General features: G+C 48.0%; 3 protein-coding genes across 3 annotated transcripts; 2 read left to right on the plus strand and 1 right to left on the minus strand.

Annotated features, from left to right (window-relative positions):
- Nucleotides 1-6,762: 6,762 nt before the first annotated feature.
- On the minus strand, nt 6,763-8,634 carry LOC112346846 (pentatricopeptide repeat-containing protein At4g02750-like). The gene has a single exon (XM_024676635.1). The coding sequence runs from the start codon at nt 8,632-8,634 to the stop codon at nt 6,763-6,765; it is 1,872 nt and encodes a 623-aa protein (XP_024532403.1).
- Nucleotides 8,635-8,803: 169 nt separating this feature from the next.
- LOC112346809 (phospholipase A1-Igamma1, chloroplastic-like) lies at nt 8,804-10,733 on the plus strand. Its single transcript, XM_024676531.1, has one exon. It carries the CDS (start codon nt 8,924-8,926, stop codon nt 10,595-10,597), a length of 1,674 nt encoding a protein of 557 aa, XP_024532299.1. The 5' UTR covers nt 8,804-8,923; the 3' UTR covers nt 10,598-10,733.
- A 160-nt stretch (nt 10,734-10,893) lies between these two features.
- Nucleotides 10,894-12,391, plus strand: LOC112346847 (phospholipase A1-Igamma2, chloroplastic-like). Its single transcript, XM_024676636.1, has one exon. The coding sequence runs from the start codon at nt 10,894-10,896 to the stop codon at nt 12,340-12,342; it is 1,449 nt and encodes a 482-aa protein (XP_024532404.1). The 3' UTR covers nt 12,343-12,391.
- The last annotated feature ends 39 nt before the right edge of the window (nt 12,392-12,430 follow it).

A 12,430-nucleotide genomic window follows, 5' to 3' on the forward strand; every position in this document is an offset into this window, starting at 1 on the left:
TATAGGGCACCGGTGTTATTTGTGAAAAAGAAAGATGGATCTATGCGTATATGCATAGACTACCGGTTGCTCAACAAATATACAAAGAAGAACAAGTACCCTTTGCCAAGGATTGAGGACTTGTTCGATAGGTTGGGAAAGGCAAAATACTTCTTGAGGATTGACCTAAGCTCAGGATACTACCAGATCAGGGTAGTAGAGGAAGATGTCGAGAAGACAACCTGTTGAACAAGGTATGGGAGCTTCGAGTTTATGGTGATGCCCTTCGGGCTATGCAATGCACCGGCAATGTTTTTGGCATTGATGAACCACGTCTTTGTACCCTATCTGGATCACTTTGTGGTTGTCTATATTGACGATATCCTGATCTATAGCGAAATGCTAGAGGAGTATGCCGAACACTTGACGAAGGTGTTTGAGAAACTAAGGGAACACAAGCTGTATGCTAAAAAGAGCAAATGTGACTTTGCTCAACAAGAGGTAAAGTTTCTCGAACATGTGGTGGGCAAAGACGGGCTCAAGGTGGACCCTAAGAAGGTCCAAGCGATCCAGGATTGGGAGCGACCATCGAATGTACATGAGTTAAGGGCATTCTTGGGGCTATGCAACTATTATCGAAAGTTTATCAGACACTATTCGAGAGCAACCCTACCCTTAACGGACCAAATGGGAAAAGGGAAAATGGTATGGACAGCAGAATGCGAGGCAGCATTTATCCACCTTAAAGGGAAGTTGAGGAAGGCTCCTGTGTTGGCATTACTAGACTTTGGTAAGGACTTTGAGGTAGAAACGGATGCTTTAGACTTTGCATTGGGCACAGTTTTGAAGCAAGACAACCACCCAGTAGCGTTCTTCTCGAAGACGTTGAACAAGGCTCAATGGAAGTGGCCTGCCCATGAGAAGGAATTGTTTGCGGTGGTCAAGGCACTCAAGAAGTGGTGACATTACCTTAGGAGACACTTCAAGGTTTACATAGACAATGTGGCAACAAAACACTTCTTGTCACAACCCGACTTAAGGGGGAAACAAAGTCAGTGGGTCAATGCTTTGGTCGAGTTTGATTGCGAGATTCTGTATAAGCCTGGGAAGAGCAACATCGTGGTGGATGCGCTAAGTCAAAAAGTGAGCTTGAAGTTGGTGATATCCAGCGCAACAGCAACCTTTTAGGATGATGTGCGGACAGTATATGAGAACGATGGTCTAGCATAAGAAGTGTTGCTGCAGAATCTGGAAGCACGGGAAGCTCACCAAAGAGGTGAGCTACCAACGGAAGAGAAAACAGGCTATGCAGAACACAATAGACTCATCTATTACAAGCAAATGCGGGTGTATGTCCCAGAAGGGGAACTAAGGAAGGTAGCCTTAGAGGAGTGTCATGACGAACCTCTTGCGGGACACGACAGAGTGCCCAAGACGATGGGCTTACTCAAGAGGAAGTATTACTGGCCAGATATGGCTAAGGACGTCCAAAACTATGTAAAGACATGTCCAACATGTCAGCAAGTCAAAGCCGTGACTTAAGGTAGTGGGGGCTTGTTGCAAAGCATCCCAATTCCAGATCGTCCGTGAAAATGCCTTATGATGGATTTTATCACGGGACTCCCCCCAAGTGGGGGGTTCGATGCGATATTCGTGGTGGTGGACCAATTTTCGAAGATGGCACATTTCATACCCACCACAACGGAAGTGGATGCGAAGGGTGTGGCGAAGCTGTTCTTTGAACAAGTGCTTCGAGTGCGGGGAAGGCCAGAAGAAATTATCTCAGATCGAGATAAGATCTTCACCAGTAGGTTTTGGAGAACTCTCCTGAAACAGTATCGCACTAAGTTGAAATTCAGCATAGCCTATCACCCACAGATAGATATAGGGTATTAAGTCAAGTTTGAAGGCACTAACACTTCTTGATAGACGGACAAACAGAAAGGGTGAATAGGCAGCTGGAGAATTATTTGTGATGATTAGGCAGCTGGAGAATTATTAGTGATGCTATGTCTCGGGAGACCAGACGGATTGGGTAAGTCATTTGGGACTTGTGATAATGTGTTATAACAACTCACCACATTTGAGTATCCATGGGAAGTCATCAATGGGCGAGCTATTGAAGGTCATGTGAAGCTCGGCGTGGCCGAGTATCATGGAGAGTTACCCGTAGCGGAGGCATTCATGGTGGAAAGACTCAACATTTGGAATCTAATGAGGGATTCCTTGGAACGAGCTCAACAAAGGCAAACCAAGTACGTGAACCAGAAGCGTCGGGATGTAGAGTTCCAAGCTGGGGAGAAAGTGTGGTTGAACACCAAGAACCTCAGGCTACCAAGTGGGATCAGCCAGAAGTTGACCCAAAGGTAAAAATGCATGTATTCCATAAATGAATTGATCTTGAGTTCCTTAAGCAGGTTCGCGGGGCCTTATGAGATTGAGGCACGAATCAGTAAAGTGGCTTACCATCTCCGACTTCCTTGAGAGATGGGGAAGATGCACCCAGTGTTTCACGTGAACTTACTCAAGCCGTACTTTGAGGATCTGCTTCGCAAAGACTAAGTAAGGCCTTTACCTGAGGCTATCTAAGGGGAAGAGGAATACGAAGTTGAGGCCATCCTCAATGCATGCAAAAGCAAGCAACAAGGACGCGAGGTGAAAGAGTTCCATGTGAAGTGGAAAGGATTTCCACACTGCGAAGCAATATGGGAACCGGAGGAGAACATAGCGAACGCGTGAGATTTAGTGGAGGAATTTCTACAAGGTAGAACTCTATGTACTTATGCAAAGTTCAATTAAAGTATCAATTTGTGAAGTTGAGCAATGGCATACATTGGGACCCGAAGGCACACCAAAGGTAAACTAATTAACATGGGTTAGCTAGGTCGACCAAGCGTAAAAAACTACACCCAACTCCCCACGGGGATGTCGAATCCATAGACGTATTCTACGGAGGTTGGGTTTGAGTCCCAACCCCCTAGTAAAGCAAAGCTGTGTTCAAGTCCCGACCCCATACTAGGGCATGGTGAGATGAGGGGTATAGGGACACCTATATCCCATTGTCATGGGCTCTTGGCCGGGGTGGCTAACTTAAGCACACCACTAAGTGGGGGGATGCCCCCAAAGACATGGTTAACAAGTCGTAAGATAAAAAGAGATGTTCAATGTGGGCATTGAACTTCTTCTATGGGTGGTGGAGTTGTATGGAACCAACTCCCCGAGGTGTCGTAGGCTAAAGGATCCCCGAAAGCATGACCAAAATGACAAAGAATTCATCGGATGGGACCGAGTCTGAGATCGAGTCTAAGACCGACTCTAAGACCGAGTTCGAGATAGAGTCCGGAATCGAATTTGAGGCTAACTCAAAGACCGAGTTCAAGACGAAGTCCGAGATCTGAGAATCGGGTCCGAGACCAAGTTTAAAGTCGAGTCTGAAGTCGAGTATGAGATCGGGTCCAAGATCGAGTCCGAGACCGAATCCGAAATCGGGTCCGAGATCAAGTCTGAGATCGAGCCCGAGACCAAGTCTAAGTACTAATACGGGTCAAGGGGTGAAAGCCCAAAGCATGCGTCTCCCAGGGGAGGGGGGGGGGGGGGGCTGCAGGGGGTTCCAAAAGTATAGTAGGGATAGTGAGATCTAGGAACCAATCTTGAAGGAACTCTCCAGTAGTGCTTCCAAACTAACTTGAGGTTGAGACTGGGGCCGAGGGGCATTGGGTGGGAGTGAGCATGGACTTGAGTGGTGCCGGAGGGGCCACCCAAGGAAGTGCTCAAAAGCAACTCCCACTCCCGAAAGGGAAATCGTCTACAGTGCTCCCGGCTCATGTGGAGTGGTGCCCCACTTGAGTACCTTGCGGCTCATTGGTCCTTGCCCTTCCTAGGGGCTTGGGCCTTCCCTTCGGGATGGAAGTGGGGGGGTAGAGGTACCCATACCGGGCCGTTAGGCCACGGTGTTTTGCCCCAGCGTCCTGAAGCAAGTGTTGTACCCAAGGCTTGGGATTTAGAGGGTCCCATGATCAAATTTTGTTGTACCAAGGGATGTTAAGAACCTGGAGGCTTGGTGTGCTTGGCTGCTTGTGCTTGCGGGGAGTGTAGCCGAACCTTAAGTCCAGTCTAACCCGAGGAGGGGGATTGGGAGAGATTTGGGAATCTGTGGATGGATAGCTAATGCTCCATTGCTCGTGTAATAAGTAGCTGAAACCAAGTAGGACCAAGTAAGAGCTGGTACAATAGGTGGGAACCTTGGCGAGAGAACTTAGCGAAAGCCAAGGCAGTGTTGGTCAGATAGACGAGGTAAACTGGCAAATTGGAAAGGAAAAATTTGTGGCTTACAACACTCACCCCCCCTTCAGAGATGTCAATGTCCTCCTTAACTATTGACTAACAACCCCTACTGACCCCCCCTTTAGAGATGTCAATGTCCTCGTTGACTATTGACTAACAACCCCTACTGAGCCAAGGGGAACCAACACCTCCATTTCCGCAATGAGACAACTAGTCACCATTTCCGCACTGAATCTACCAATCCTTCCATTGTGTAGACTAGCTATTCCATATGAGACAACTAGTCATCCACCCGTACTGCAGTCCCACCCCCTTCAGAGATGTTAATGTCCTCGTTGACTATTGACTAACAACCCCTACTGAGCCAAGAGGAACCAACACCTCCATTTTAACACTGAATCTACCAATCCTTCCATTGTGTAGACTAGTTATTCCATGTGAGACAACTAGTCACCATTTTCGCATTGAATTTACCAATCCTTCTATTGTGTAGACTAGCTATTCCATATGAGACAATTAGTCATCCATCCGTATTGCAGTCCCACCCCCTTCAAAGATGTTAATGTCCTCGTTGATTATTGACTAACAACCCTTACAGAGCCAAAGGGAACCAACAACTCCATTTCCGCACTGAATTTACCAATCCTTCCATTATGTAGACTAGTTATTCCATGTGAGATAATTAGTCACTATTTCTACACGGAATCTACCAATCCTTCCATTGTGTAGACCAACTATTCCATATGAGACAACTAGTCACCCACCTATACTATAGTCCCACCCCCTTCAAAGATGTCAATGTCCTCGTTGATTATTGACTAACAACCCCTACAGAGCCAAGGGGAACTAACACCTCCATTTCTGCACTGAATTTACCAATCCTTCCATTGTGTAGATTAGTTATTCCATATGAGACAACTAGTCATCCACTCGTACCGCAGTCTCACGGTGGATACCTTCGTCCATGGATACTCCACATAAGAGGAAGGTCCATGGATACTCCTCTTGTCACCCCTTTCAAAGATGTCAATGTCTTCGTTGATTATTGACTAACTCGTACTGTGAGACTGCAGTACGAGTGGATGACTAATTGTCTCACATGGAATAACTAGTCTACACAATGGAAAGATTGGTAAATTTAATGCGGCATTGTGTAGACTAGCTATTCCATGTGAGACAACTAGTCATCCACTCGTACCGCAGTCTCGTTAACTGATTAGTTGTCTCACATGGAATAACTAGTCTACACAATGGAAGAATTGGTAAATTCAATGCGGAAATGGAGGTGTTGGTTCCCTTGGCTCAATAGGGGTTATTTGTTCCATTTCCGCATTGTATCCACCGTGAGACTGCGGTACGAGTGGATAACTAGTCATCTACTCGTACTGGAAGTCTCATCCACTCGTACCGCAGTCTTACGGTAAATACCTTCGTCCGTGGATACTCCACACAAGAGGAAGGATGTACACATGGATGCCCAATACGTACAATTTCAAATTTAGGGGTAGGAATATACTTTGCTCAAGGGTATATTATATTTTTAAGTAGCCACTAATCAATGGGAATCGAACCCGTGCCATTTGCTCCGATACTAACTATAGCGCACCTTATCTCTCTTCCCTTAAGCCAATTGGAAAAAGGGCAATTACTTGATGAGAGAGCCCTTAGTGGTTATTTTATCCCCATTTATCCCCCAAGGTTCCAAGGATCCACGGTGACAATATATCTAAATTCCATCCCATGATCACATGTGTTACAGTTTATTAATTTAGCTATATGTAAGTATACAAAATTACCAAATATCAAAATCCTTTTTAACCAAATCAGTAAATGGTTTTTAGTACTAAAAAAAAAATGGCATGACATAAGTTTATATAAAAAGTTAGTCAACTCCTCTTTTTGAAACTCTCTTAAACAGCTTGATAATATTTTATCTATTTTTTCCCCTCAATAATATTTTAACAGTGAACCAGTTCAACTAGTTTGATGTTGATCTCAAGGAATATTCAGCTTTGGATAGACATATCTAATGCTGCCATTGAAGCATAGCATCATCAGGTAGCTATTGAGATTTTAAAATATAGACAAAATCTTTGGATAAATCTTATAGATAGAATTAATAAATATATAGAGATAAATAATTTTATTTATTAGTCCCTGCTGATGGACAAAATTCAGTCTCAGTTGACATGTCCATCCATATTGAACACTACTATAATTAGCATATTTACCTTGATATGCATAAATATATATATATATATATGTAATTTACAGACCTTTAGATTATGGAATTTCAACTTTTACAAGTTTACATCAAAGTCAGTGAAAAAAGAGCAAAAAGAAAAAAATGCTAGGAAATTCCCACTCTAATTATACTATATAAGCATCCCGATGAATGTAAATAGAAATAATTTTCTCAAGAAAGGAGTTAACTTGAAATATTTTGTGCCTTCCAACTATAATCATCAGTATCTTCAAAACTGTTCAATATAGAACCATTTACAATATTTTACAGGTTCCAAATAATGACCCCCATGAAACAATGTCTGGTTGATAAGGCATTGTGTAAACAAGCTCTTTAGCATCACTTAACATACCACTCCTCCCTAAAATATCTGCCATAGATCCAAAATGCTCAATATTGGGATGAATTGCATAGTCGAAAAGCATTCTGCTGAATTCCCTCCGCCCTCTTTTAAGCAGCCCAATGTGATCGCACACGCACAGCACCGTCGCAAATGTCTTCCCATTGGCACTCACGGCATTCACAGCCAACTCCTGCAAAAATTCCAAAGCGCATCCACCATTACCCGCATAGACGAATGCTGCCAGCATTGAATTCCACGATATTTCATCTAATTCTGGCATAGAATCAAAGAATCGCCTCGATTCTAAGAGAGCCCCTGTTTGTGCATAAGCAGCAAGCATTGCATTCCAGGATGCCAAGCTCCGATCGAGCATCAAATCATGCAATCTCTTGGCATGGGCGATCATTCCACTTGACGCATAGGCACCCACCATTGCGCTCCATGAGATTGTATCGTGCTCCGGCATCTGATCAAACACCGCCCTGGCCTCTTCCACCATAGCTGCGAGTGCATAAGCTCCTAGCAATGCAGTCCACGATACTATGTCCCACTCGGGCATCTCGTGAAAAATGCCAAAAGCATGTTCCAGATGCCTTGCCTGGGCAAATCCTTGAAGAGCCACATTCCATGAAGCAATATCCCGTTGAGGCATTTCTAGAAACAAATCGAGTAAACTAGCTTGATCTTTTGAGTTCACGTAAGCTGCCATCATGGCATTCCATGTTACTAATCGCCGATCTGGCATGCAATCAAAGACATTTCGTGCTTGACGTAGATGCCCGTCAGCGGCATATGCTGTAAGCATAATCGTGAGAGATGCTGTGTTGTGCTCGGGCATGGAATCAAACCACTGACGTGTTTTAGATATCTTTAATGTTTGAGAATAAAGCTGGAGAATAAGATTCCAGGAAACTATATCCCTTTCCAGCATTGTGTTGAAGATTCTTTTAGCACTTTCTAGATGCCCATTGCGTGTAAACGCTTGTACCATGGCATTCCACGTCACCAGGTCCAACCGTGGCATCCTTTGAAACATGGTAATAGCGTTGTCCATGTCATTGTATCGAAGAAAAGCCGCTATCATTGTGTTCCAGGTAATTAGATCCCTCTCAGGTGTTCTATCAAACGTTTGCTTGGCCTTTTCCAAATGTCCAGAAATTGCATATGCTGTAAGTATGGAATTCCAAGATCCAGTGTCGCGATCTGGCATTGATCGAAACAATTGCTCTGCCCCGGAAAGATCTCCAAAGTTACTGTAAGCTTGGATCATGATGTTCCAGGAAACAGTGTCTCGGATCTCCATTCTATCAAACAAGTCCTTCGCTTGGAAGAATTGTCCGCACCGTGCGTAGGCAGAGATCATGATGTTCCAAGAGAGAACGCTCCTGAGCTCAGGTATCCTCTCAAAAATCTCTCTTGCTGCGTGGAGATTGCTGTTCTCGGCAAACGCCGTGATCAGTGCATTCCAGGAAACTTGGTTTTTGTGAGGATTCTTCTGGAACGCGAGCATCGCGTCCTCAGCACGGCCATTCTGAGCACAAGCGGAGATCATGATGTTCCAGGAGAAGGCATTGGGCTGCGCAATGGAATTGAAAACCTCCTTCGCGCTCTGGAGATCACCGCACCTCCCATACATTTGCACCGCCAAATTCAAGAGAAATCTATCGCTGCGATGGCTGCTGCTCGACAGAATCCTCGCGTGGTGCCGCCTGGCCTGCCCAAGATCCCTGGCAATGCCGCAAGTGCGCAAGAGCGCTGCGAGTTCTTCCCGCTCGACGCTCATATCAAGGTACCTATCAAGGTATTGAGCTTTGCTTTGACTATGAAACCAAGCAATATTGAATTTCAAACGTTTTCAATGTGGAGCGCCACATATTGTTTAGTGCTGGACACATCAGACAATACGGACCACTTTAGCACAGTACCGGTGCGACTCATAGGGTGGTAAAAGAGGTACTTCAAAAGAGGGCTCGCAGCTCCTGTGAGGAACCATCGAAGTAGAAGGAGCTCCTAGTTTGTCTCTGCTGAAAAATTTGGAAGGACTTTGTTTGCATGCTTTTGAAGTGAATCTCATGGCTTCCACTCAGCTTAGAAATTACACTTCGTGCTTCCCGAAGAGCAGCTTCAAGCCTGCAAGGCCATCCTTGGTTGTTGCAAGTGCCGTAAGATTCGCTCCAAACAAGAACAACGAGGATGTTTTGCTTGTAATTGGCAGCAAAACAAAGAAAGTAGATGTCTCCGTGGAGAAAGTTCTGGTCAAGGAGCTAGAGCAGGCATACAAAGTCTCGCCCATCAAAACTCTTCCGGCACCACCAGCGGAGGAGCTTCATCCCCCAGCCGAGGAAAAGAAGTCAGAGCTGAGCCAGAGATGGAGAGAAATTCAAGGGGCTTACGACTGGGAGGGCCTGCTGGAGCATCCTATCGATCCATGCCTGCGAGCCGAGATCATCCGCTACGGCGAGTTTGCTCAAGCTTGCTATGACGCCTTCGACATGAACACTCGGTCCAAGTACTGCGGAAGCTGTAAGTATAGCAAGAAAGAGCTCTTTGACCGAGTGGATCTGCCGGGCCGAGGTTACGAAGTGACCAAGTTTCTCTACGCCACCGCGGACCCGGAGATCCCGTTCTTCTTCAAAAGCTCCGAGGCCTCGGACTCTCCCAACCGGGACTCCAACTGGATCGGCTACGTCGCCGTGGCTACCTGCGAGAAGGAGATCGCAAGGCTAGGGAGGCGAGACATCGTCGTTGCCTGGCGGGGGACCGTCACCTCGATCGAGTGGTCCGAGAACTTCAAGGACTTCCTCACACCCGCGGGGCTGGATCAGCGACACTGGGACAAGAACAAGTGCTCGTTCCTCGACGGTGTCAAGGTGGAGAATGGCTTCCTCCACTTGTACACGTCCAAGAAGAAGAGTGCCAAGAAGAAGAAGAACCGGAGTGCCCGCGAGCAGCTGCTGTGGGAGATCCATCGCCTTGTTGGTCTCTACAAGGGCGAGCAGCTGAGCATCACGGTGACTGGGCACAGCCTCGGCGGAGCCCTGGCGCTCCTCAGCGCCTACGATATCGCTGAGTCAGGCATGGACGAGCCCCTCACGAGCGTCGTGTCCGGGAGCTACTGCGAGCAGCAGGGATCTCCGACCGGAACCATGGATCCCATCTTCGAGACCCTACCCCGGCCTCACAACATCGACGACGATCCGACCAACAACATTCCCGTCACCGTCTTCTCCTTTGCCGCCCCCCGGGTAGGGAACGATGCGTTCCGTGATCGATGCGACTCGCTCGGTATCAAAGTCCTTCGCGTTGTCAACGAGAAGGACTTGGTCCCCAAAACTCCGGGGATCTTCTTCAACGAGAAGAGCTTCGCATTCATCCGGGCGGTGATCGACAATCTCCCATGGACCTATTCTCACGTCGGCCAGCAGCTCCAGGTTTGCAGCACGCACTCGCCATTGCTCCAGCCCACGATGAATCCGTCTTGGCATCACAACTTGGAAGCCCACTTGCATCTCTTAGATGGGTATCACGGCCCAGACAAGCCGTTTTCTTCAATGACGCAGAGGGATCCAGCGCTGGTGAACAAGGCTGCCGATTTCTTGATCGAGGAAATGGGTATCCCGGGTTTTTGGTGGCAAGAGATGCACAAGGGTCTGGTAAAGGATTTATCTGGAAGATGGGTGCAGCCTCACAGGGAACTCCACGATGGAGACGACGAAGATTGTTGCAAATATCGTCGACGTCACTGAGGGACTGTGCTACGGAAAGAGAGTAGCGAAGGTTGGCACAATAATTGCATTGCGTAAAGAACAATGTTTAGTGACAAACAGCATATTTCGGAGCCTGTACAAGTTGTGAATACAATAATGAATGGATTTGCGTAAAGAAAGAATTTGTCAATGTTGAAGAGTGACAGGATGAGCTCGAGCGTTTCAGTTTGAAAGTTCAAAATTCAGACAAAGTAAAAGGACTTTGACTGATCAGGTCAAACACGCGGCTGACATGACTATAATAGGGATCGCTGAGACTGGAATTTCTTATCACAATGGCAGCCATGGCCGCAGCTCCCAGCAGCGCTAAGATCATTGGCCCGCCTTCACATCCACAGTGTTTAGATGTGAAGGATTCCACCTGTCTGGCACTATCGACCCACAAATCTTTCAAATTCGCATCGAAGATTCACGCAAAGCGAGCGCTCAGACCACCTAGTGGTCGCCTGTGGAGTAAGTGGCGAGAGCTGCAAGGAGCTGACAATTGGCTGGGATTGCTGCCCCCGTCACCCAAAATTCGCAAAGCCGTGGATAGCTACCAGGATGGCGACGCCGCAGGGCCATGCAGCGATTTCATGGACGAGGAGCTACGGCGCGAGATTCTCAAGTACGGCGATCTGTCTCAAGCCTGCTACGATGGATTCGACAACGACCACCACTCGCGCAAGCGTGGAAATTGCCGCTACAGTCCCAGCGAGCTCCTGGGAAAGACTGTAGCCGCGCGGGACCAAGAGTACGAGATCACCAAATATCTGTACGCCACCACGGATCTAGAGCTGCCGAGAATCTTTCCCAGGCCAAGAGCCAGAGACGAGGAGCAAGGAGAGCCATGGAGCCGAGATTCCAATTGGATGGGCTTCGTGGCCGTGAGTCGTCCGCCTTTGACTGCCGAGATTGGCCGGCGGCACATCGTGATCGCGTGGCGAGGAACCGTGACTGGCGTGGAGTGGCTGGAGAATCTCCAGGACTATCTCATGCCAGTGGGTTTGGATCCGCGGGACAGATCCACGGCGGGCGTCAAGGTGGAGAGTGGCTTCCTCGACATCTACACGGCCAGCAAGTCCCGGAGTCGATACAACAAGTTGAGCGCGCGGCAGCAGCTCATCTGCGAGCTCCGCCGCCTGATCGCCCAGTTCCAGGCCGACGGCGAGGCGGTGAGCGTCACGGTCACTGGCCACAGCCTCGGCGGCGCGCTGGCGCTGCTCAGCGCCTATGATCTCGCGGAGCTTGGCATCGCCGGGGATAAGACCCAGATCCCCGCCACCGTCGTCTCCTTCTCCGCACCGCGGGTGGGCAATCGCTGCTTCGCCGCGCGGTGCCGGGAGCTCGATCTCAAGGTCCTGCGCGTCGTCAACACGCGGGACATCGTCCCAAAGGTCCCCGGGATCTTTGTCAACGAGCAGCGCCAGTGGATGAGTGGCGCCATCGGGGAGATGATTCCCTGGGCATATTCGCACGTCGGCACGGAGGTGGCGCTCGACTGTGGCGTGTCACCGTACCTGAGGCGTGGCGCGAACCTGGCGGGGTGGCACAATTTGGAGGGGCTCTTGCATCTCGTGGATGGATACAGGGGGCCGTACAGGGGGTTTGAGCCGTCTGGGAGGAGGGATCTGGCTCTCGTGAACAAGGACTCGGACTTGCTGGATCCGAGTCTTGGAATTCCCAGCTTCTGGGGATCCAAACAGCCCGTGCCATTCACATTTTCTCTACAACCTGCCAGATGATTGAAGTTCATCAAGAAAAATTCTTCCAAACTTAGACAGACGAATTAGAGGATAGAAAACGTTGATTGATGCAAAAGAAACGCTGACA

This window comes from Selaginella moellendorffii, unplaced genomic scaffold (genome assembly GCF_000143415.4).
Source record: "Selaginella moellendorffii unplaced genomic scaffold, v1.0 SELMOscaffold_17, whole genome shotgun sequence".
Classification (NCBI taxonomy): Eukaryota; Viridiplantae; Streptophyta; class Lycopodiopsida; order Selaginellales; family Selaginellaceae; genus Selaginella; species Selaginella moellendorffii.